The sequence below is a fragment of the Cyclopterus lumpus genome, chromosome 13 (genome assembly GCF_009769545.1).
Source record: "Cyclopterus lumpus isolate fCycLum1 chromosome 13, fCycLum1.pri, whole genome shotgun sequence".
Taxonomy (NCBI): Eukaryota; Metazoa; Chordata; class Actinopteri; order Perciformes; family Cyclopteridae; genus Cyclopterus; species Cyclopterus lumpus.
Window position 1 is genome coordinate 19,221,588 of NC_046978.1, and position 24,338 is coordinate 19,245,925.

The window sequence follows — 24,338 nt, forward strand, 5'->3', positions numbered from 1 at the left end:
ACATCGACCCTCTGCCGGCCTGCGGCAACCACTCCCATTGCCACATCGTCCTTGGTCTCACATCGCCTTGGACTTTGTCACAGGCCTGCCACCGTCGCAAGGGAACACGGTCATTGTCACGGTGGTAGACCGCTTCTCCAAAACTGCCCACTTCCTCGCTCTGCCCAAGCTTCCCTCTGCTTGGGAGACGGCAGACATTATGGTCAACCAGGTGTTCGGCTCCATGGGATTCCGGTGGACATCGTGTCAGACCGTGGTCCGCAGTTCATATCCCAGGTCTGGGGAGCCTTCGGCCGGGCCCTCGGCACAACAATCAGTCTGTCCTCCGGGTTCCACCCCCAGTCTAACGGGCAGACGGAGAGACTAAATCAAGAGCTCGAGGCATCCCTCCGGTGCGTGGTAGCGTCGAACCATTCAAGCTGGAGTGATCACCTGTCCTGGGTAGAGTACGCCCACAACTCCCATACTTCGTCGGCCACTGGTCACTCGCTGTTCGAGGTCTCCCTGGTATACCAGCCATCCCTGTTCCCCGCTCAGGAGGTGGAGATACCCGTTTTCTCTGTGCAGCTCCACATCCGTCTCTGTAGGAGGTTGTGGAGAGAGACCTGGGCCGCTCTTCTCCGTACGGCGGAACAGAATAAGCGCTTGGCGGATCGTCACCGCATTCCTGCTCCTTTCTACCAGGTCGGTCAAAGGGTGTGGCTTGGCAAAGGACATCCCGCTAAAGACCGAATCCTGTAAGTTGTCACCGCGGTTCATCGACCCATTTGAGATCCCTGTCTTGTGCTCCAGTGATATAGTTTCTTTACGGTGGTGCTGGATGCCAATGCAATGCCATCTAGAGAAACTGTATCATTTCATAATTGATATCTAGTAGATTAACTTCAGTTTAGCATTAGGATGTTGCAGGTCATCCAGTTATTTATGTCTTTAAGGCATGCTTAAGGACTGGTTGGTTTTCTCTGGCTTGATCGAGAGATATAATTGAGTCAACCACGTTAAGATTCATGGAGGAGGCGTTTTCAAAGTGCCTACCGCAAGCGAAGGAGTTCAAGTATCTCCAGGTATTGTTCACGAGTGAGGGTAAGATGGAGCGGGAGATCGACAGGTGGATCGGTGCGGCTGCAGCAGTAAACCATGCGCTGTACTGGACCGTCTTGGTGAAGAGGGAGCTGAGCTGGAAGGCAAAGCTCTCAATTTACCGGGGGGGTCTATGTTCCAACCTTCACTTAGATATAGTTGGGCTCACCTCCACGCACAGAACTGGCTCTGGAAACCAAGCTCTTGGAGGCGGGTTGGACTTTTCTGGAGTTGCCCAGGGTGAGAGGCACCGAACGGGGGTTTTCCCCGGAGAACCAGTGGGTCGCCTCATTGCAGGGTGTGGGGAGTAAGGCTCTAACTGTTGTTTGTGCTTATGCACCAAAATGCAGTTTGGAGTATCCGGCCCATTTTGGAGTCGGTGGTCCTGGAAAGGGCGCCGTCTGCCACCTTTATAGTTCTCCTGGGAGACTTCAATGCTTACGTGGGCAATGACAGAGAAACCTGGCGGGGGGTGATTGATAATCTGATCTGGGGCCGTATGTCTTGGACACTCGGGTGAAGAGAGGAGCAGAGCTGTCAACGGATCACCACCTGGTGGTGAGTTGGATCAGATAGCGGGGAGCTGGCTAGAAAGACCTGGCAAGCCCAAACATGTCATGAGGGTGAACTGGGAATGTCCGGCAGAGGATCCTGTCAGGGAGGTCTTCAACTCCCAACTCCAGAATCCAGAAGAACTTCTCACACATCCTGAAGCAGGTTGGGCACATATAATCTGAGGGGACCTTGTTCAAAGCTTCTGTTGTGGATGCAGCCGCTAGGATCTGTGGTCAGAGGGGGGGTACTGGCGAACCGCTGACCCGGACGGGGGACATCGTGGGGCAGTTGAATGAGCTTTGAGGAACTCCTAAACCCGACCAACATGTCCCCTAGAGAAGAGGCAGCTCCTGAAGATTTGGGTGGGGTTGCTGAAGCCACTGGACATTGTTTGGCTGTCTTGTTATAATAATGGCAAACCATGTGTGATTTTGTTCAGATGTGTAAATATTATTATAATTGTTACTGGTTAAGAGTAAATAAAGATGAAAGACAGCAAAAGTTGAATTTCCAGGTTTGCCTAAAAAAAAGAAGCACTTTCAGGATGATTATCTCTTGGAAGGATGCACAGAAACAGAAACAGCACATCAGAGATCATAGCACAATATGGGACCAGTCTCTCTGCAAAGTTTGACTTTGAAAAAGTAAAGCAGAACAAAGTTAGAGAGGTTTTAGTACAGATAAATTAGGCGAAATGGGCATTTGGGCAATTTGAATTTTCTCATGTACCAAACCATATATGTCACTTGTATATTACTTATGGTGTTCAATACATCAAATACAGCAGTCTTTATGGATTAGAAGAAGAAAAATGTTTCTGTTTAAAAAAAAAGCCAAAGATAAGCAACATTTGTGACTGTAAAGCACTAAAGCGATTCATGTTGCTGTGTTCTTTGGCTCATATCTCAGTGATGCTTTGGTGCAGAAGGATTTTGTAAAGATATTTAGAATCTGTGTGGAGTCCTCTTGCTTTGTGCTATCTGGCTTTTTCTGATAGCACCGAGCTACGGGTTGCTAGTTCCGGAGTGGGCTGACTCCTGACAAAATTATGATGATATTTTCATAATTCTTTCAGTTGGTGTTTGAGTTGTGTTGAAATGGCTGACTGATTATTGTAGCCCAAGTACACTTGTTTAATTTGATGTACAACATCAATATATGTTCTCATGTTTATTGTACGGTTTTACCCAGTCCAACTATGATGTGTAAATTGGGCTTAATCAATCCTACAGCCCAAAATTAAAAGAGTAGACAGCACCCGACGTTCGATCCCGGGGAGGAAAGAGAGTCGGTCCCTCCGAAGAGAAGTGCTTGAAGTAACCAGAGAGATAAACCAGTGCAGCCGGTCTAGTGGGAAACTGGCTTCATGATCATGACTCATGCGTCTGCTCAGAATCCTGCTGCTTTGTCTCCTAGTGGATCTGATTGGCTGAGGAGCATCACGTGGGATTATTTATCCAACTGCTCTGTGGGTTCAAAGAGCCGTGAAGGTGAAATAAAAGCTGTTAAAAAGGTTCAAATAGAAAACTAAATGACTGCAGCTTAACAAGTTCAGACAAAGAGTCTTTAGATCAGTTTAATAATAATTTACTGTATCACAACCATATTCCCTCCTGGTGATTCTGTCCTGCGACCCTAAAGCTGAGGAGGAGAGTCGTCCAGTGGTCAGAGGTTTGATGGAGGACTTTTGAACGAAAGATTCAGTAAATGTGTTATTTAGATTGTAGTCCTCTGGGATCTCTGGCGCCCCCTGTAGGAGAACTTCTTATGTACAGTCCATGATTACGTGGTTCTCTCCCTCCCCGGGATCAAACCTCGGGCTCTGTCCAGTGTTTTCTGTCTTCGACTTTAAAAATATTACAAAGGTGAAAAAAGGCACTTTACGGTGGTGCTGGATGCCAATGCAATGCCATCTAGAGAAACTGTGTCATTACATAATTCATATCTAGTAGATTAACTTCAGTTCAGCATTAGGAAGTTGTTGGTCATCCAGTTTTGTATGTCTTTAAGGCATGCTTAAGGGACACGTTGGGGGGTGGGGTGCTGTGGGTTGTTGCAGTGGGGGGTGGAATATAAATTGTATTCTAACGTTATTTGATGCATTTGAACAAACCTTACAACCCTGAATCCCACAGGACTTGAACGCACCACATCCCTCTGCAGTTCAGTTGGCGACTTTAATGGATGAATCTGGAACATTTCCTGTTTGGTTACAATGAACCATCTTCATGGTTCTTATCACACGAGAAGAACCACCTCAAACACGTTGTAGTGAACCTGAACTGAGTGTCTTGACAATAAACCAGAACAATTAGAAACCGGCGCTGCTCTCAAGTACCACGAGAAAGACGGTCGAGGAGAACGAATTCAATTTAAATAACGTTTGTCTGGTACCTCACTGGGTGAAAGACAGAACACGTGTTCCACAAACTCTCCATCAAACGTGAACTATAGTGTGTTGGAATCAAAGTTTACCTAATGAGAAGGTAATCTGACAAAAGTCTTTCAGTAGTTAGACTTTTTTATTTCATGTATTTAAAAAAAGGCTCAAGCTACTGAATAGTTATGTATGTTGTATTACATTGTGTCCTTAAGACGCGCTCTTTGGTTTATAATTGACTGTAAAAGGGAATATTCCTAACTAGTTGTGTTTGTGCATTCTGTGATATTCTTTACTATCTCAGGCTGCGCCATCTTTTGATTAAATACTTTATATATATATGTATATATAACTTAATATTTGAGAAGATGAAAACTTGTCATTCAGGGGTGATGGTGGGTCCCCCAGCCAGACCAGTTGAGAACCACTGATCTAAAGGGACCCTGGTGCTCAGAGACACTACCACTTTAGTCCACAGGGGGCACCAGAACCAACACTACCACTTTAGTCCACAGGGGGCACCAGAACCAACACTATCACTTTAGTCCACAGGGGGCATCAGAACCAACACTACCAATTTAGTCCACAGGGGGCACCAGAACCAACACTACCACTTTAGTCCACAGGGGGAACCAGAACCAACACTACCACTTTAGTCCACAGGGGGCACCAGAACCAACACTACCACGTTAGTCCACAGGGGGCACCAGAACCAACACTACCACTTTAGTCCACAGGGGGCGCCAGGACCAACACTACCACTTTAGTCCACAGGGGGCACCAGAACCAACACTACCACTTTAGTCCACAGGGGGCTTCAGAACCAACACTACCACTTTAGTCCACAGGGGGCACCAGAACCAACACTACCACTTTAGTCCACAGGGGGCGCCAGGACCAACACTACCACTTTAGTCCACAGAGGGCACCAGAACCAACACTACCACTTTAGTCCACAGGGGGCGCCAGGACCAACACTACCACTTTAGTCCACAGGGGGCACCAGGACCAACACTACCACTTTAGTCCACAGGGGGCGACAGAACCAACACTACCACTGTAGTCCACAGGGGGCTTCAGAACCAACACTACCACTTTAGTCCACAGGGGGCTTCAGAACCAACACTACCACTTTAGTCCACAGGGGGCGCCAGGACCAACACTACCACTTTAGTCCACAGGGGGCACCAGGACCAACACTACCACTTTAGTCCACAGGGGGCATCAGAACCAACACTACCACTTTAGTCCACAGGGGGCACCAGAACCAACACTACCACTTTAGTCCACAGGGGGCACCAGAACCAACACTACCACTTTAGTCCACAGGGGGCGCCAGAACCAACACTACCACTTTAGTCCACAGGGGGCGACAGAACCAACACTAAAGTTCCTCGTGGTAACTTCAAGTTTCACTGCAGGCTACAATTATTGAGAATTAATTTATTGAAAAAAGAATTACAGTACAGTCATGTCATTTCAATCTTAGGAACAGTATTTACACTTCTTCTTTATAGATGATGACGAGTCCAAACAGTCCACCAGATGTCGCTTCATCATTCACGTCTCCACAATAACGAGAACCAATAACACGACGAACATCCCATCCACCGACCCCCGTGGGTTACGAACATCACTTCTTCTTGTTGTACTGTAAATAAAAAAGAGAATTAAATGTGGCAGGTCAACTTGAAATGAGAATAACGTTAAAAAAAGACCTTTGTTCGTACTTTGTCGAGGACCCAGGCTGCGTCTGCGACAGCTCTTTGGATTATCATCTGTATCCTCTCCGGGTCGTCTTCATCCGAGTGACTGACGTAACCCTGGAAACCAAAAGCATCGGGGTGACCAAGTGCTTTTTCAGATCGTATAAAACTAGACGACCTTGTGACTCTTTTGGGACCGGTGCCTGACTCCAGAGTTAGCTATCAATGTGTGGTCCGATTGTATATGTATTTACATACATATATGTATACACACACACACACACACACACACACACACACACACACACATATATAAATGTATATTCTATTTATTATTATATATAGATATACACATATATAAATTATACATATATATATTTATTAATATATATATATATAAATAGTATATAATATATATATACATACACTTAAGTGAGCATGGGGGTGACCATAATTTATATATATATATAAATGTATATTCTTTTTTAGTATATGTATATATATATACACATACACATATATATATATCTATTAATATATATATATATATAAATAGTATATATTATATATATATATATTTATATATATATATATATATATATATAGTATGTATATACATATATATATACTTAAGTGAGCATGGGGATGGCCATCATTTATATATATACATACTGTATATCAATATTTATTAATATATATATAAATAGTATATATTATATATATATATTTATATATATATATATATAGTATGTATATACATATATATATACTTAAGTGAGCATGGGGATGGCCATCATTTATATATATACATACTGTATATCAATATTTATTAATATATATATAAATAGTATATATTATATATATATATATTTATATATATATATATATATATAGTATGTATATACATATATATATACTTAAGTGAGCATGGGGATGGCCATCATTTATATATATACATACTGTATATCAATATTTATTAATATATATATATAGTATATATTATATATATATATATATATATATATATAAATGTATATATATACTTCTGTCTTATTGTTTACAATTGATTTAAATGAATGAATTATTTCAGATTCATGACCAGAGCAACAGAAGCTTGTTTTAAAGCTTTATGAGCGAGTTGTTTGACAGCACATTTCTACATGTTGTATCTCGTCAGCCGCTCGGCGCCCAGGTGAGCTCACCTGTCTTATGGCGTGCCGATAATGCCGCTGCATCGCTGCGGTGGGCAACTGCCTGCAACACCTGAGGAGCAGTCGGTAGAGCTGCACTGGAGTCAGCTCAGCTCCCACTAGCGGCAGCATCCCTCTTCACTGCTGCTGGTCACAGACCAGTAAAGTCAGGGGAGTTATTAGGCAAAAACATCATCAACATACAACACTACACAATAATATTACAGTTTCAATACATATGTCATTAACAGAAGAACAGCAAAAAACACTAAAAATATATATGAACAATCAAGTGACAACTATTAAGTGTAAAATAAATAACACTGACACCGGTGAAACATATAATATAATAAAAGCACGTAGATAAAGTAAATAATTAAAAACGTAAAATACAACGAAAGAATATATATTAAAGAAAGGTATAAAAAGTGCCTAGCGGAAATAAAATATAAAATAAATATTGAGATGTAAAAATAAATAATATAATTTTTAAAAAACATTGCACGTGAAGTTGAAACGTAATTATGCTTATTATTATTGTTAGTGTCTACTAATAACAACAAGAGAAGTTAATGTGTGACTCATCTGATGACGTATCTGGTTAAAAGGTTTGAATAGAGCACGAGCTTCTGTGTGGTGGTTACAATGTTAACCTACTGGAACCGTACCTGTGGACCGGAAGTGGAAACTGTCAGCAGGCTAATTATTATTATTGTTGAAGACCTTCACGGCATTTAATGAAAGTAAACAAACAACCTCTGCTCTCCTTCTCCTTCTTCTTCCGGTCTCTTCTTCTTCGTCCATTCAATTAGCGGCAGACTGGAAGCAGCAGCGGCGCATCGCTGCCCTCCTCAGGTCATTAGTAGGTTTCCACTGTTAATGTGATTTATGGTCATCAAGCTACTCTCATTAAATAAATCATTGCTGTCAAATTCATTGAATGTGTTGTCACTCTGTTATGTTGTTCCTCCTGGTCACATGACATCTATTGTTCTCCTGGTCACATTACATCTATTGTTCTCCTGGTCACATGACATCTATTGTTCTCCTGGTCACATGACATCTATTGTCCTCCTGGTCACATGACATATATTGTTCTCCTGGTCACATGACATCTATTGTTCCTCCTGGTCACATGACATCTATTGTTCTCCTGGTCACATGACATCTATTGTCCTCCTGGTCACATGACATCTATTGTTCATCTGGTCACATGGCATCTATTGTCCTCCTGGTCACATGACATATATTGTCCTCCTGGTCACATGACATCTATTGTTCTCCTGGTCACATGACATCTATTGTCCTCCTGGTCACATGACATCTATTGTTCTCCTGGTCACATGACATATATTGTTCTCCTGGTCACATGACATCTATTGTCCTCCTGGTCACATGACATCTATTGTTCCTCCTGGTCACATGACATCTATTGTCCTCCTGGTCACATGACATCTATTGTTCCTCCTGGTCACATGACATCTATTGTTCTCCTGGTCACATGACATCTATTGTCCTCCTGGTCACATGACATCTATTGTCCTCCTGGTCACATGACATCTATTGTCCTCCTGGTCACATGACATCTATTATTCTCCTGGTCACATGACATCTATTGTCCTCCTGGTCACATGACATCTATTGTTCTCCTGGTCACATGACATCTATTGTCCTCCTGGTCACATGACATCTATTGTCCTCCTGGTCACATGACATCTATTGTTCTCCTGGTCACATTACATCTATTGTTCCTCCTGGTCACATGACATCTATTGTCCTCCTGGTCACATGACATCTATTGTCCTCCTGGTCACATGACATCTATTGTCCTCCCGGTCACATGACATCTATTGTTCTCCTGGTCACATGACATCTATTGTACTCCTGGTCACATGACATCTATTGTCCTCCTGGTCACATGACATCTATTGTCCTCCTGGTCACATGACATCTATTGTCCTCCTGGTCACATGACATCTATTGTTCTCTCCTGGTCACATGCCATCTATTGTCCTCCTGGTCACATGACATCTATTGTCCTCCTGGTCACATGACATCTATTGTCCTCCTGGTCACATGACATCTATTGTTCTCTCCTGGTCACATGCCATCTATTGTCCTCCTGGTCACATGACATCTATTGTTCTCCTGGTCACATGACATCTATTGTTCTCCTGGTCACATGACATATATTGTTCTCCTGGTCACATGACATCTATTCATTCTTTTAATAGTTTGCATAGAGCTCCACCAGCCACAATGGATACGTTTATATACATATATGTATATATTTACATTGATATTTATAAATGTATTTATTTATATATATATATAAATGTAAATATATATGTATATATTTAGATTGATGTTTATAAATGTATTTAGATATATATACATATAAATGTAAAGATATATAAATACATTAATATTTTGATATATATCATTACATACGTATAAATATATAATTTGTTTTTAAATATATATATATTGTTATTATTATTTTATTTATACATACACAACACCACATAGGAGGTGGTAATTAACCAATTAAATACACGTTTTACATTTCACAGAATACAATTTTTGTTGCAATTTTGTATAGGGATAATAATAATAATAATAATCTTATTCATAACGCACCTTCAAAATAAAGTCACAAAGTGCTTCCGATAAAAACAACAATCAAAAGGATAATGAATAAAGTGAGATATTTAATCAAAGTAGTTCGATCTGATTTTATTGGAACATCAGACACTTGACGCAGCTGTTGAGCTGAAAGTTATCCAGAATATATCTAAAAAGAGAATGAACGAACATTTAAGTGGCAAACAAACAACAACAAAAACAACAACAGCAGAGAGACTGTCGACACGCTGTGAATAAAACGTGAGCGCACTTCCTGTCACAGGACTTCTTCTTTGGTTGTTCCTAAAACTGCTCAGTGCTTCCTGTCACCTGCAGTCCGGATGCATCACTTCCTTTGGCATGGATTTCAAAATAAAACATGAAACCTTCAGGTTAGCACCAAACATGACTGCATAAAATAATAAAGACACAGAAATTAATCTATCAAGCTGATAGATGTATGTATGTATATATATATATATATATATATATATATATATATATATATATATACTGTCTATGCATATAATACTAAAGATAATACAGTACAGTATAAAATGATTAAGGCTGAACGATGTTCATCTTCAACGGAGATTTTTAAAGGTTTCATATTATTGTACAAAAAATAAAAAATTTCCATAGACAATCATGATAAAGCTTAATTTACAACTATCAACATGTTAAAAAACAATCTAGCTCAAACAAGGATTTAATTTGTTTTTCGGGGGACAACACCCAGCTGTCGCCGACAACAACAACAACAACAACAAAACAAAGAATACAACAAACAGCATCTCCAGTGTTCAGGCACGATTCATCCCACTTGGTCCTAAACGCTCAGTTCTGTGGAACCGAAGTCTCAAACAAACATCGATATGAAACGAAAAGGGGCGTGGCCTCTTCAAACGCCTTCAGGTCAGTCACGTGGCTGAGGTCAAACCGGAAGTGAGGCTCCGCCCTCAAAGCGGCGTTTTATGAATGAGAGGTTGTGTGTCTGTGGAGAGACAGAGGGGGGGGGGGGGAAGAAACACAAAGAGGGAGAGAGAGAGAGAGAGTGGGGAGGGAGAGAGAGAGAGAGAGTGGGGAGGGAGAGAGTGGGGAGGGAGAGAGAGAGAGTGTGGGGGAGAGAGGGGGGAGGGAGAGAGAGAGAGAGAGAGAGAGAGTGGGGAGGGAGAGACAGAGAGAGAGTGGGGAGGGAGAGAGTGGGGAGGGAGAGAGAGGGAGAGAGAGAGAGTGTGGGGGAGAGAGGGGGGAGGGAGAGAGAGAGAGAGAGAGAGAGAGTGGGGAGGGAGAGAGAGAGAGAGAGTGTGGGGGAGAGGGAGAGAGAGAGAGAGTGAGGAGGGAGAGAGTGGGGAGGGAGAGAGAGAGTGTGGGGGAGAGAGGGGGGGAGGGAGAGAGAGAGAGAGAGAGTGGGGAGGGAGAGAGTGGGGAGGGAGAGAGAGAGAGAGAGAGAGAGAGAGAGTGGGGAGGGAGAGAGAGAGAGTGTGGGGGAGAGAGGGAGAGAGAGAGAGAGTGGGGAGGGAGAGAGTGGGGAGGGAGAGAGAGGGAGAGAGAGAGAGATAGAGAGAGTGTGGGGGAGAGAGGGGGGAGGGAGAGAGAGGGGGGGAGAGAGGGGGAGAGAGAGAGAGAGGGGGAGAGAGAGAGAGAGAGGTCTTATGGGGTGAAGCTCCTATCGCTCAGAAGTGACCTTGTAGCGGAGGATGAGGAAGGTCGCCAGCCGCAGCACGATGAAGAAGACGGCGAGCACGATGAAGTCCACGTAGAGTTCTGCGTCTTCCACGTCCAGAAGCTGCAGAACCTCTTCGGGCTTCTGGAACTTGCAAACTTTCCCCGGACAAGCCAGCTCGGACCGGTTCATCCCGTAGATGGACAGGATGACGCCCTCGAAGCCGTACCTGAGAGAGGGATATAATGATCATATATATAAATATATATATAAATATATATATATCATATACATATTTATATATATGATATATATAAATAGATATTTATATATTATATATATTTATGTAAAATATAGATATATCATATATATAAATATATATATAGATTTATATATATATATCCTATACATATTTATGTATAGGATATATATATAAATAGATATTTATATATTATATATATTTATATAAAATATATATATATCATATATATTTTTACATATATGCTTCATGGAGATTAGAATGGAAAGTCAGCCTCTCCAGCACACACACACACACACACACACACACACACACACACACACACACACACACACACACACACACACACACACACACAGGCACTTTTGAATTGTTTGAAAGGTGCAATATGAATAAAACTTTATTGAATATATGTTTTTGCATATTTCTATTAACCTGCAAAGCCGTAATAATGAGTTAGTTTGTGTTTTCTGTGATTACACAATACTTTCAACAGATCTAAATGATTACTTAGGGACAATATAAATGATCCAGGTTGTAACAACACGTACTATGGTCATAATATTTCTCTAATATGAGCTCCGCCCTGACTCCTGCACTCACCTGACATACGACACGTAGGAGCTCCACTGCAGATATTTGGGGATGGTGTCAAAGTTCACAAAGAATCCGGAGAACAGCAGCACGGGGATGGCTGTGACCGGCCCGACGAACGTGGCCACCTGAACAAAGAGACGCCGTGTTCTTCACTCGTGTGTGTAACGCGTGGCCGTCGGTCTGACGTCGAGCGGTGCGACGCGGCGTACCTGTAGCGAGGGGGAGGCGGCCCCGACCAGGAGGCCCAGGGACTGGGCCACCAGGGCCGTGCAGATGGACAGGGCCAGGAAGAGCAGGTAGCGGCTGGCCTCAGGAGGCTGCTCGGTCATCCAGTACACGATGCTGCAGTACATGATGGGGCAGAGCACCTGAAATGATAGTTCACACGATAGTTACGTTCATCCAGCTTTATGTTAGTGCTTGATAGCTAGCTGGCTAACGTAGCATTCTCTCTACTGACCACCAGGGGGCGACTCCTCTGGTTGTATAGAAGTCTATGCTTCATGTGTTAAAGCTGCATTCTCTCTACTGACCACCAGGGGGCGACTCCTCTGGTTGTATAGAAGTCTACGCTTCATGTGTTAAAGCTGCATTCTCTCTCCTGACCACCAGGGGGCGACTCCTCTGGTTGTATAGAAGTCCACGCTTCATGTGTTAAAGCTGCATTCTCTCTACTGACCACCAGGGGGCGACTCTTCTGGTTGTATAGAAGTCTACGCTTCATGTGTTAAAGCTGCATTCTCTCTCCTGACCACCAGGGGGCGACTCCTCTGGTTGTATAGAAGTCTACGCTTCATGTGTTAAAGCTGCATTCTCTCTACTGACCACCAGGGGGCGACTCCTCTGGTTGTATAGAAGTCTACGCTTCATGTGTTAAAGCTGCATTCTCTCTCCTGACCACCAGGGGGCGACTCCTCTGGTTGTATAGAAGTCTACGCTTCATGTGTTAAAGCTGCATTCTCTCTACTGACCACCAGGGGGCGACTCTTCTGGTTGTATAGAAGTCTACGCTTCATGTGTTAAAGCTGCATTCTCTCTACTGACCACCAGGGGGCGACTCCTCTGGTTGTATAGAAGTCTACGCTTCATGTGTTAAAGCTGCATTCTCTCTACTGACCACCAGGGGGCGACTCCTCTGGTTGTATAGAAGTCTACGCTTCATGTGTTAAAGCTGCATTCTCTCTACTGACCACCAGGGGGCGACTCCTCTGGTTGTATAGAAGTCTACGCTTCATGTGTTAAAGCTGCATTCTCTCTCCTGACCACCAGGGGGCGACTCCTCTGGTTGTATAGAAGTCTATATAAATGACTCTACTTCTCTTGATGTATTCCCTCAGTAAACATTGTAAACATTAGTTTTTGGTCTCAATCTCTAGTTTCAAGTCTTCTTCAAAACAGCGTGATGTTCATTTAGTAAATGATGGTCATTTAGAGTCAAACAGACCATAAAGCAGGGGATGCTTTAGGGGCGGGGCTACAAAGTGATTGACAGGTCGACACCAGGCTCATAAGGAGCCAAAAAGCCAAAATGGCAGTCCACATACTAATAGGTACTATTAACTAATAGAGTACTAATAGAGTACTAAAATACCACACACACAATGAAATACACATCAATATTAATGGTAAACACGTGCAGAAGTGTAATAACCCACTGCAACAACAACAACCTGCATGCACCACTAGAGTGCAGTGGTGCACCATGTACCTCAATGAGCCCCCACCCCCCAACACTGGCAGCTCACCTGGAAGGGGATGTCGGCCATGGTCTTGGCCAGGTAGTAGGCCTTCAGGCTGTACCAGTAGTTGAGGTGCTCCCTCAGGAACACAGACATCTCCAGAGGAACTAGCAGAGGGCGCACAAAGCCGTTCACACGTCAGCATCGAGTCGAGGAAGAGAGAGTATTCGCTCCCCTTCGCACGGACTCACAGGTCAGCACGGTCGGCATGAGCGCTCCGAACATGAGGAAGAGCATGGAGAAGAAGAGGAAGCCGGTGTTGTTGAAGACCTTGCTGGCGTCGTTGCCGATGTTCAGATAGAGGAGGCCGATCAGCACGCCGATGGCGACGTGGGACATCAGTCTGAGGTGGGTCAGGACCTGAGAGGACCGGAAACACATCGACAAAACGCCCGTTGAGTTCGGGGGAGGCGGTGTTTTTGGAAAAGCGGGGCGGTAATCTTCCATCGCCCACCTGGTCTCGACATATCGTGACGAAGGTCCTCTTGAAGAGGATACAGAACTGTGTCCGTGTGCTCGTGGCAAAAGAATGTCTCTCGATGTGTCCGTCTTCCTGCAGGAGGGGGGGGGGGGAGGGATGATCCCATAGCGTTAAAATATACGCTACAAAACAGATGCAGCACGACGCATTCTGGTGGCCAACGTCTCGCACCAGGAACCAGGCGAGGATTTGTTTTATTTACTTTATTTTCAAAGATTAATCTGACGATTTTTTTCTTACTTTCAAAATAGATCGATTGGAGCTGCCGATTGTTTTTTTTGCACTAAACAGAAGCAGATATGTTCTAATGTCACTAACGAAGAGTATATGACGTGCTCTAGAGGCGCTCTAGTCCGGGTTATTACCTTCAGTCTCTATGCTACACACTCACAAGACAGACAATACATTAATAATCATCAAAATAAGAGAAGCAAAAAGCAAAATGTTATCGTAACCGTCGTCTTTTTGGAGTGTAAACAAACGAGAACGGGCGTCGTGGTGCACGATGCCGATGGCCCACGTACCGTCGGGCACTTTGCCGCGCACGCCGACTGGCCGTTGCTGTCACACTGGTTCTTCTTCTCTCCCAACGCACACATTCCACCTTGGACCGCCTCGAACAGCACCGGGTTCAGGTCTCCGTACTCTCCGGACGCCACTTCGATGACTGAGAGACACGGAGATTTAAAAAAAAAGAATCGTGGTGGGGGATCGAACGCACGGTGTGGATGCGACGTGTGGACGTACTGAAGTCTGCAGGGTTGTGGTAGGTGGGGCAGTAGAGGCCCAGAGTCTTCAGGTAGGGGATGAGGTACGGGACGGAGCCTTTGTAGATGCACTGTCCCTGACTGAGGATGTAAAGCTGGAGGGCAACAACAAACATTCAAGGTCAAAGGTGAAGGGCGGCCGGTGGACGACCTACATGTCAATCATATTTGACTTATGATGCTTAGTTATTGTCTCTATAACTATGTGACAGACAGACAGACAGACACACACACAGACACACACACACAGACAGACAGACACACACACACACAGACACACACACACAGACAGACAGACAGAAACACAGACACACACACACACAGACAGACAGACAGACAGACACACAGACAGACAGACAGACACAGACAGACACACAGACACACACACACACAGACAGACAGACACACACACACACAGACACACACACACAGACAGACAGACAGACAGACAGAAACACAGACACACACACACACAGACAGACAGACAGACAGACACACAGACAGACAGACAGACACAGACAGACACACAGACACACACACACACAGACAGACAGACAGACACACAGACAGACAGACAGACAGACACACAGACACACAGACACACAGACAGACACACAGACAGACAGACAGACACAGACAGACACACAGACACACACACACACAGACAGACAGACAGACACACAGACAGACAGACAGACAGACACACAGACACACAGACAGACACACAGACACACAGACACACATATATAAGTTCATTGTACCTTGTCAAACATCTCAAACAGTTTGGCGCTGGGCTGGTGGATGGTGCAGATGATGGTCCGTCCTCCCAGAGCCAGGGAGCGCATCAGTGAGACCACCTGGTAGCACGAGACGCTGTCCAGCCCACTGGACCGCAAGACAGAGCGCCATTAATGTGTCACTAATGTGTCACTAATGTGTCATTAATGTGTCACTAATGTGTCATTAATGTGTCACTAATGTGTCATTAACGTGTCACTAATGTGTCATTAATGTGTCACATTGTGCATCACTGCACATGCCATCGCTAGTTTCAATAACATTACACTGACTTGCAGGTAGCCGTTTGCTAGTAGCTAGCTAGCTACGGTAGGCTAGCTAGCTTAAACATGGTTATAATGCCTAATTTATAATTTGTTGTTATTAGGCCTGCAAGACTTGCAATCAACTTGCAATGGTCTAGTCTCACCTAGTGGTCTAGTCTCACCTGGTGGTCTAGTCTCACCTGGCGGGCTAGTCTCACCTGGTGGTCTAGTCTCACCTGGTGGGCCCGTCTCACCTGGTGGTCTAGTCTCACCTGGTGGGCCCGTCTCACCTGGTGGTCTAGTCTCACCTGGTGGTCTAGTCTCACCTGGTGGGCCCGTCTCACCTGGTGGTCTAGTCTCACCTGGTGGTCTAGTCTCACCTGGTGGGCCCGTCTCACCCGGTGGTCTAGTCTCACCTGGTGGGCCCGTCTCACCCGGTGGTCTAGTCTCACCTGGTGGTCTAGTCTCACCTGGTGGTCTAGTCTCACCTGGTGGGCCCGTCTCACCCGGTGGTCTAGTCTCACCTGGTGGGCCCGTCTCACCCGGTGGTCTAGTCTCACCTGGTGGGCTCGTCGAAGAACATCACGGGAGGATTGTTGACCAGCTCGAGTGCGATGGCGAGCCGCTTGCACTGCCCGCCGGACAGCGAGCTGGTGCGAGTGTGAGCGCAGTCGAGGAGCCCCAAAGCCGTCAGGATCTGGTTCACCTGGACGGAGGAGGACACCCACAAAACCAAGTGATGCAGACGTTCACATGTAAAATTGTACCAAGTGTCATTTTGTGTGTGCATTCCTGCATCTTAAGTTAAGTTGAACTGGTTAAGTTTAGAGTTCTACATGTTTAAGGTCAGGATTCAGGATTCAAGGGGAAGTTTTATGGTTATCATGGTTCTCTCTCCGTCTCTGTTGAGCCAGTCGATGTGTTCAGCTCACCAGTTCTTTCTTCACATCCATAGATTCGTCCAGCTTTAAGTTGGCTGAAACCTGAAAGCAGAGAGGAAGAGTGTCATGACGCATGTCGTGCAACAGGCATTTCAGGATAATGACCACAGGTTTAAATGTCTGCTCACCATCATGGCCTCTCGCGTCGTGAGGTGTGGCAGCAGCATGTCTTCCTGCATGATGTAGCAGGACATTTTCCTGAAGGTCCTCAGGTCCCTGGGTTTCCCATTTACCCGGATCTGACCCTTCATCCCTGTTTCCCTGGAAGGACACACACACACACACACAGTTCAATGGGCTAGACAGACTACAGTGGAAGTAACAGACTAGTAAACAAACACACAAACACACGGCCCGGTCGGGCTCAGTCCAAAGAAACAACATGGAGCTGCCACCCTGGGACTCACCACCCCCAGGGACAAGCATCGGGGTCGGTTGCTATGTAGACCGAGCAGGGGGGCGGGCGAGTCGATCATAGCATAGACGAGCTCTAGGGACGTGGAGCGTCACCTTGCTAGCGGGGAAAGAGCCGGAGCTGGTGCGGGAGGTGGAGCGGTACCAGCTATAGCTGGGCTCACCTCCACGCACAGCACCGGCTCTGGAACCGACCCGGATGATCATCTGAACCAGCAGTTTGGTGGACTTTTGCATGTTCTTTTGTAATCAATAAGTAGCGGTGACATCCTGCCCATAAACATGAGGCCAGCTGTTACACAGAGACTGTAAAAGGACCATTTTGCTTGAATTGCTCCCTGTAGCTGTTCTACAGTGTATGAATGTAACATGATTTTAAGTCGCTTTGGATAAAAGTGTCAGCTAAATGACACGTAATGATACATAAAAATCCAATAAATAAAAAATAAAATAAAAATAAATTATATAGCTTTGTAGTTATATAATTGTAACGTATGGTGCTGTTAGATAGCTGCAAGAAAAGAGTACAAATCCAGAAATTTAAAAAAAAAAAAAGAATTGTTAGTTATATAATTGTAATTAATGGTGCTGTTAATATTGCTGCCAGAATAAATAAATAATAAAAAATGAATAATCCAAAATAAATGTTCTTAAAAGTGAAGGTGCTGTTAGATTCCTGCCAGAAAATCATAATACTAAATAAATCAAATCAAATGATCACATCTATCACAATATCATCAGAATATTAGCATATCCTGGTCTCTATCTGCAACTGTGCAGAAATATTGTGTTCAAACAAAATTAACAGAAATACGAAGAAAAAAATAAATAATTTGAATTTTGATTCAGAACATAAACGTAGTTCTGAATTAAGTTTCCAACTATTCGATGTCGGTACGGCCCTTCACAGTAGAAGGGGATTCTTACCTGTATCCAGCCAGAATGTTCATTAAGGTGGACTTCCCGGCCCCCGAGGGCCCCATGATTCCTATCAGCTCTCGGCTGCAGAACCTTCCAGACAGGCACTTCAGTAAGGCTTTGAAACCTGGAAACAACAAAGGGGGCATTGATGGCACCGCTTCACGAGGCTCCTCAACAATAACCAGGAAGGTATCGCTCAACAAGATCTCTCTGTAGGTCCACGTTATATCGGGGCCCCTCCTTGGCTCTCTGTATCTCAGTCACTTACACAATGGAAACACACTTTGGAACCAGTCAGCAGGGACATTACCAAAAGCACGAGGAACACTTTAAAAAAGTCAACTTGTGAATTAAACCTGTGATGAAGTCAAAGTAGAGTCATCGTAACGTTGACAGAACCAACGGCCAAATAAAGAGAAAAGGCAGATCTGATCATAGACACAATACAAGTATAATAAATGCAATATGAAACATTTATGAAGAGGATACAACATTATCGAAAGGATATAAAAGGCCTTAACTTTAAAGAAGTTGTTGACTTGGTCAGTCTGATTTCCCAGCAACTATTTAGGATTTATCAATTCAACATTTATGAAGATAATACTTCAAACTTTAACACTGTTAACAGCCCGTTGACTTAAATACCGACAGTAGTAGCACCAGCTGTGCAAGCTAGTTCCCTGTGAACTAGGGAAGGAGTCACCAGATTTGCACCAAGGACACGATCCCTCACCGGCTTCCCACAAACTCACCAACGGTGCCTAAAAACACCTAAACCGACAAAGTAAGTGCACCTTTAGTTCAGTCTTAAAAGGCACATCGTTACACCTGAACTCTCCGCGGTTACGGCTCTGTGTTGTCATCTTCAGTAGAAAACCAAGAGGAACTTCCCCTCAGGCGCTCCTCGTCTGAAGGTCACAAACAGCTGTTCTGGTGGTCGTACCAAACCCAAGACTTGAAGTTCTTTTAACGGCATGGTTTACCGGATGTAGTTCTTGCTCTTTACATCATATCTGTAGTGCCGTTGTTTTCACTGCTATTCAGTTTACAAGCTTATGCTAAACAAATAAAAAGCTCCAGATGATAGCCGGTGGGCTCCAAGATATTATTGCCTTTCATTTGAGTTGCTCCTTCTTTCAGTTCTTCTTGGCGGTTCGGTGGATTACCGTCTGTGCTTCTTGCTAACTCGTCTCACAGCTATGTTTGGGTTAACAGACTGAGGCAATAGAAACATAATTACCTCATTTGTATAGACTTGTAGGAGAGAGAGAGTTCACGTTTATGTTATATTAAATATTTGTCACGTTTTCAAGAAACGACTTTGCACTGAGGCTGCTCAGTGTTCAGACGTGCAGCCGTTTATACGCCTAGCTTAACCAGAAAGAGCTTTTATTTAGGTCAAATCACAACACATTTATTCTTTATTAACACGTTATTATGGATCAAAACATAACGTTTCCTTCCAGTCGTGTTGACTTGCAGTTTAAAGTTTGAAAAGAAGTTAAATGTTTGAATCATGAGACACACTTTCACCCTACCTCACTTCACCTGACTTCACCTGACTTCACCTCACTTCACCTGACTTCACCTCACTTCACCTCACTTCACCTGACTTCACCTCACTTCACCTGACTTCACCTGACTTCACCTGACTTCACCTCACTTCACCTGACTTCACCTCACTTCACCTCACTTCACCTCACTTCACCTGACTTCACCTCACTTCACCTGACTTCACCTCACTTCACCTCACTTCACCTGACTTCACCTGACTTCACCTGACTTCACCTGACTTCACCTCACTTCACCTGACTTCACCTGACTTCACCTGACTTCACCTCACTTCACCTGACTTCACCTCACTTCACCTGACTTCACCTGACTTCACCTCACTTCACCTGACTTCACCTGACTTCACCTCACTTCACCTCACTTCACCTCACTTCACCTGACTTCACCTGACTTCACCTCACTTCACCTCACTTCACCTGACTTCACCTGACTTCACCTCACTTCACCTGACTTCACCTGACTTCACCTCACTTCACCTGACTTCACCTCACTTCACCTCACCTCACCTGACTTCCTTTTCCCTGTACCTCACTTCACCTGACTTCCTTTTCCCCGTACCTCACTTCACCTGACTTCCTTTTCCCCGTACCTCACCTCACCTGACTTCCTTTTCCCCGTACCTCACCTCACCTGACTTCACCTGACTTCACCTCACTTCACCTGACTTCACCTCACTTCACCTCACTTCCTTTTCACCCTACCTCACTTCACCTGACTTCCTTTTCCCCGTACCTCACTTTACCTGACTTCCTTTTCCCCGTACCTCACTTCACCTGACTTCACCTCACTTCACCTGACTTCACCTCACTTCACCTCACTTCCTTTTCCCCGTACCTCACTTCACCTGACTTCACCTCACTTCCTTTTCACCCTACCTCACTTCACCTTAATTCCTTTTCCCCGTACCTCACTTCACCTGACTTCCTTTTCCCCGTACCTCACCTCACCTGACTTCACCTCACTTCACCTCACTTCACCTCACTTCCTTTTCACCCTACCTCACTTCACCTGACTTCCTTTTCCCCGTACCTCAACTCACCTGACTTCACCTCACTTCACCTCACTTCACCTGACTTCCTTTTCCCCGTACCTCACTTCACCTGACTTCACCTCACTTCACCTGACTTCACCTGACTTCACCTCACTTCCTTTTCACCCTACCTCACTTCACCTTAATTCCTTTTCCCCGTACCTCACTTCACCTCCCTTTCCTTTCGTCCTACCTCACCCCCTCTCCCCGGTTCCTCGGCTCAGCTACATTATTGATGACCTAAACAATGCAGCACTCAGTGGAACCCTGAGAGGAAGAACCCGCTCAGCACAAACACAGAACATCCGCCTCACGGCTGGTTTACAGCATCTTACTCACCGGAGAGAAACGTGACGCTGCTCTCGATGTTCACTCTTTGTGAATGGATTCAAAAGAAAGTTGTGATAATTAAACAATTAAAATCAGGTGGATATTAATTACTCAGTATTCTGTGGAGGCGTCGGACTGGTTTGGGTTTGACTCCATCGGCCTGGAGGAAGAACACTTTGATGTAACATCTTACAGTAGTGCCTCTTTTAATCTGAGGAGGGAAGGTTTTTAACACATTTGCTTCCACCGATCAGCTGTTCCTCATCTATTAGTTTCCTCAATTGTTTACACACTAACACTGGAAAAGAACATATTTTAATAAAACAGGAGGTTTACGAGCCAGGGTATAGTTAGATATTAGGCCTTTAGGCTACAGGATCGTTATAAAGCATGAGGTTCAAAATTACTTTTAAACTTTGATCTACGTGAATCAGTTTGAAAACGCTAGTTCAGCATTTTGACCATCGTCATAATTTTGCAACTAGTGAAGCTTGAAGTGACCATTTCTGGACTGAGGAGGAGGGACGTAGAGACGCCGTATACGTCTCTGGTGTCAACCTGTCAATCATCTTGTATCCCCGCCCCTAAAGCGTCCCCTGCTTTATGGTCTGTTTGACTCTAAATGTCCATAATTTACTAAATGAACATCACGCTGTATTGAAGAAGACTTGAAACTAGAGATTGAGACCATAAACTCATGTTTACAATGTTTACTGAGGGAATACATCAAGAGAAGTAGAGTCATTTATATAGACTTCTATACAACCAGAGGAGTCGCCCCCTGGTGGTCAGGAGAGAGAATGCAGCTTTAACACATGAAGCATAGACTTCTATACAACCAGAGGAGTCGCCCCCTGGTGGTCAGTAGAGAGAATGCAGCTTTAACACATGAAGCATAGACTTCTATACAACCAGAGGAGTCGCCCCCTGGTGGTCAGGAGAGAGAATGCAGCTTTAACACATGAAGCATAGACTTCTATACAACCAGAGGAGTCGCCCCCTGGTGGTCAGTAGAGAGAATGCAGCTTTAACACATGAAGCATAGACTTCTATACAACCAGAGGAGTCACCCCCCGGTGGTCAGTAGAGAGAATGCAGCTTTAACACATGAAGCATAGACTTCTATACAACCAGAGGAGTCGCCCCCTGGTGGTCAGGAGAGAGAATGCAGCTTTAACACATGAAGCTACTACTGTGCAGCAGGCACCAGTGTGGGGGTCTGGTGCCTTGCTCAAGGCCACTTCAGCGGTGTGTAGGCTACTCTCCAACTATCAGTCACACTCTGCATTCGGATTGAACTGGTGACCCTTTGGTTCCCAAACCAAGTCCACACGGACTGAGCTTCCTAGATACAGTTCTTGTTGCTATGAGCAGAACCGCTAACGGAGAACGTACCGAGGTTCCATTGAGTTACATTATGATGCGTTCAGGCTACGCTCAGTGAAAATGAGTATTTCTAAGGTACATTCTAACATTATCATGATGTGTTCAATGTAATCTTGTAAAATGTAGTTTTGGTGAAACACCAGATGTTTGAAGATGATTTCACGTGAATGTAAAATAGATATTAGGGATAACTCAAATCCTCGATCCGATCCGAGCCGCTATAATATTGATTGAGAATTGCGTACGACACCAAGATGACCATGTAAATAGCAAAATGCAATCGTAAAAAGTGTGTGTGTGTGTGTGTGTGTGTTACCTCTCCTCCTCCAGCATGGCCCCTCCTGGATGGTGTAGGAGAGGTCGCTGAACTCCAGGTCCACGGCCGAGCGTTTGGGAAGGTGTGAGAATCGCTGAGCTTCAGAGATGTGGTTCTCCACCTTCTTCAGGTGGGTCGACATGGACGCTTCCTGCTGCTGACCGCCAACGCCAACGCCAACGCCAACGCCACCATTGCACAGGACCACCTCCTCCAAGGGGACGCTCACAGACTCGGGTTCCAACGCCTTATTGTCCATGCCGGCTATCTGTCTGGGAGGAAGAGGAAGAGGAAGAGGAAGAGGAAAGGCAGCAGAGGTGCAGAGTCAGTCAGGCTTCATTAGCTGCTGACGCGTCTAATTTGAACGCCTGCGGGGGGGTTTTGGTGCCTCGCCGGCATATTTGGAGGTTGTTTAATAAAAGTTTTGTTATCCCTGCTTTAAACTGAATAAACAGCAGGACCCTTGAGCCTTCAGCCGCTTTATGCCAAAAAACACAAATTATCTGAAAACAGAAACAGAACTTTTAATAGACAACTTCAATTATATCATATATGTGTTAAATGTCAGACCTTCTGAAGCAAATAGATAAATAAAATCAATTCAATAAGGAGCAAATGGTGAATGAACAGAAATATATCAAATATTAAGGTTGTTACACACAATTATGAAGTTAACTTTCTTTTTATAATGGTGGACAGATTTTGGATTGAACATTTTCCAAATGCACAACATATATATGGAATATTTAAAGACACATTATAAACAACTACAAACAACATACAAGTATTTCATGACATCCTTCACTAGATCTGAATGTGTTGGCGCAGTTCTCTGCACCTTAATGTTTGGATTCTCAGTGATAAGTCATTATAAAGTTTGGCCTAACTAAAAGCTCTATTTGCACCTGCAGGAGATCCGGTGTTGGCACAATCGGCGCACACACACACACACACACACGCACGCACACACACACACACACACACACACACACCACACACACACCTTATCTCGCAGGATGTTGTTCAGCTTCCAGACAAGAACGGGCCTGGCCATGAAAGCTGGCAGCACTTTAATGACTTTGGCATTAAATGTTTAAACATTTGACATGTTTAGACAGTGAGAGAATGCAAACGTTTAAAAAAAACACATGACGATGATTTATTGATCCCAAAGGCTGAAAAGAGCTGAGGTTGAAGTAAGGTGAGCTCCAACGAAAAGTTCAGAAGAAAGTAAGTGAGTTATGAATGTAGTCACAGAACACTTTGTAATTTACGTTTCATAATTACACTTTGACACTTTGTAACACACACTTTGTAACACACACTTTGTAACAAACACT

General features: G+C 44.3%; 2 protein-coding genes across 6 annotated transcripts; both read right to left on the reverse strand.

The window, feature by feature from the left end:
• Positions 1 to 5,443: 5,443 nt before the first annotated feature.
• Positions 5,444 to 7,816, reverse strand: lyrm9 (LYR motif containing 9). 4 transcript variants are annotated; one of them, XM_034548640.1, is made up of 4 exons: positions 7,580 to 7,816; positions 6,924 to 7,058; positions 5,746 to 5,838; positions 5,444 to 5,666 (listed from the first exon to the last, which is right to left on the reverse strand). In XM_034548640.1, exons 2-4 carry the CDS (start codon positions 7,041 to 7,043, stop codon positions 5,649 to 5,651), a joined length of 231 nt encoding a protein of 76 aa, XP_034404531.1. In that variant the 5' UTR covers positions 7,044 to 7,058; positions 7,580 to 7,816; the 3' UTR covers positions 5,444 to 5,648. The 4 variants fall into 4 exon arrangements, with proteins under 4 accessions (XP_034404531.1, XP_034404530.1, XP_034404529.1 ...); XM_034548639.1 differs by having other exon boundaries at positions 6,924 to 7,052; positions 7,580 to 7,815; XM_034548638.1 differs by having other exon boundaries at positions 6,924 to 7,055; positions 7,580 to 7,806.
• A 3,389-nt stretch (positions 7,817 to 11,205) lies between these two features.
• LOC117741522 (ATP-binding cassette sub-family G member 4-like) lies at positions 11,206 to 23,257 on the reverse strand. 2 transcript variants are annotated; one of them, XM_034548607.1, is made up of 15 exons: positions 23,186 to 23,257; positions 22,999 to 23,149; positions 18,371 to 18,488; positions 17,158 to 17,290; positions 17,021 to 17,071; positions 16,649 to 16,794; positions 15,807 to 15,930; positions 15,026 to 15,140; positions 14,803 to 14,945; positions 14,252 to 14,350; positions 13,989 to 14,157; positions 13,804 to 13,904; positions 12,268 to 12,426; positions 12,065 to 12,183; positions 11,206 to 11,431 (listed from the first exon to the last, which is right to left on the reverse strand). In XM_034548607.1, exons 1-15 carry the CDS (start codon positions 23,255 to 23,257, stop codon positions 11,206 to 11,208), a joined length of 1,926 nt encoding a protein of 641 aa, XP_034404498.1. The 2 variants fall into 2 exon arrangements, with proteins under 2 accessions (XP_034404498.1, XP_034404497.1); XM_034548606.1 differs by having other exon boundaries at positions 22,999 to 23,257.
• Positions 23,258 to 24,338: the final 1,081 nt, after the last annotated feature.

Bases quoted from the DNA above. Each gene is read 5' to 3' on its own strand.
- lyrm9 (XM_034548640.1), bottom strand. From the start codon at position 7,043: ATGCTGCCGCTAGTGGGAGCTGAGCTGACTCCAGTGCAGCTCTACCGA. The intron at 5,839-6,923 runs GTGAGCTCACCT...TTTGGTTTCCAG, and splicing joins ATCGGCACGCCATAAGACAG to GGTTACGTCAGTCACTCGGA.
- LOC117741522 (XM_034548606.1), bottom strand. From the start codon at position 23,257: ATGGACAATAAGGCGTTGGAACCCGAGTCTGTGAGCGTCCCCTTGGAG. The intron at 16,795-17,020 runs GTGAGCTGAACA...TCCTCCGTCCAG, and splicing joins TGGATGTGAAGAAAGAACTG to GTGAACCAGATCCTGACGGC. The intron at 12,184-12,267 runs GTACGCCGCGTC...CTCTTTGTTCAG, and splicing joins CCGCCTCCCCCTCGCTACAG to GTGGCCACGTTCGTCGGGCC.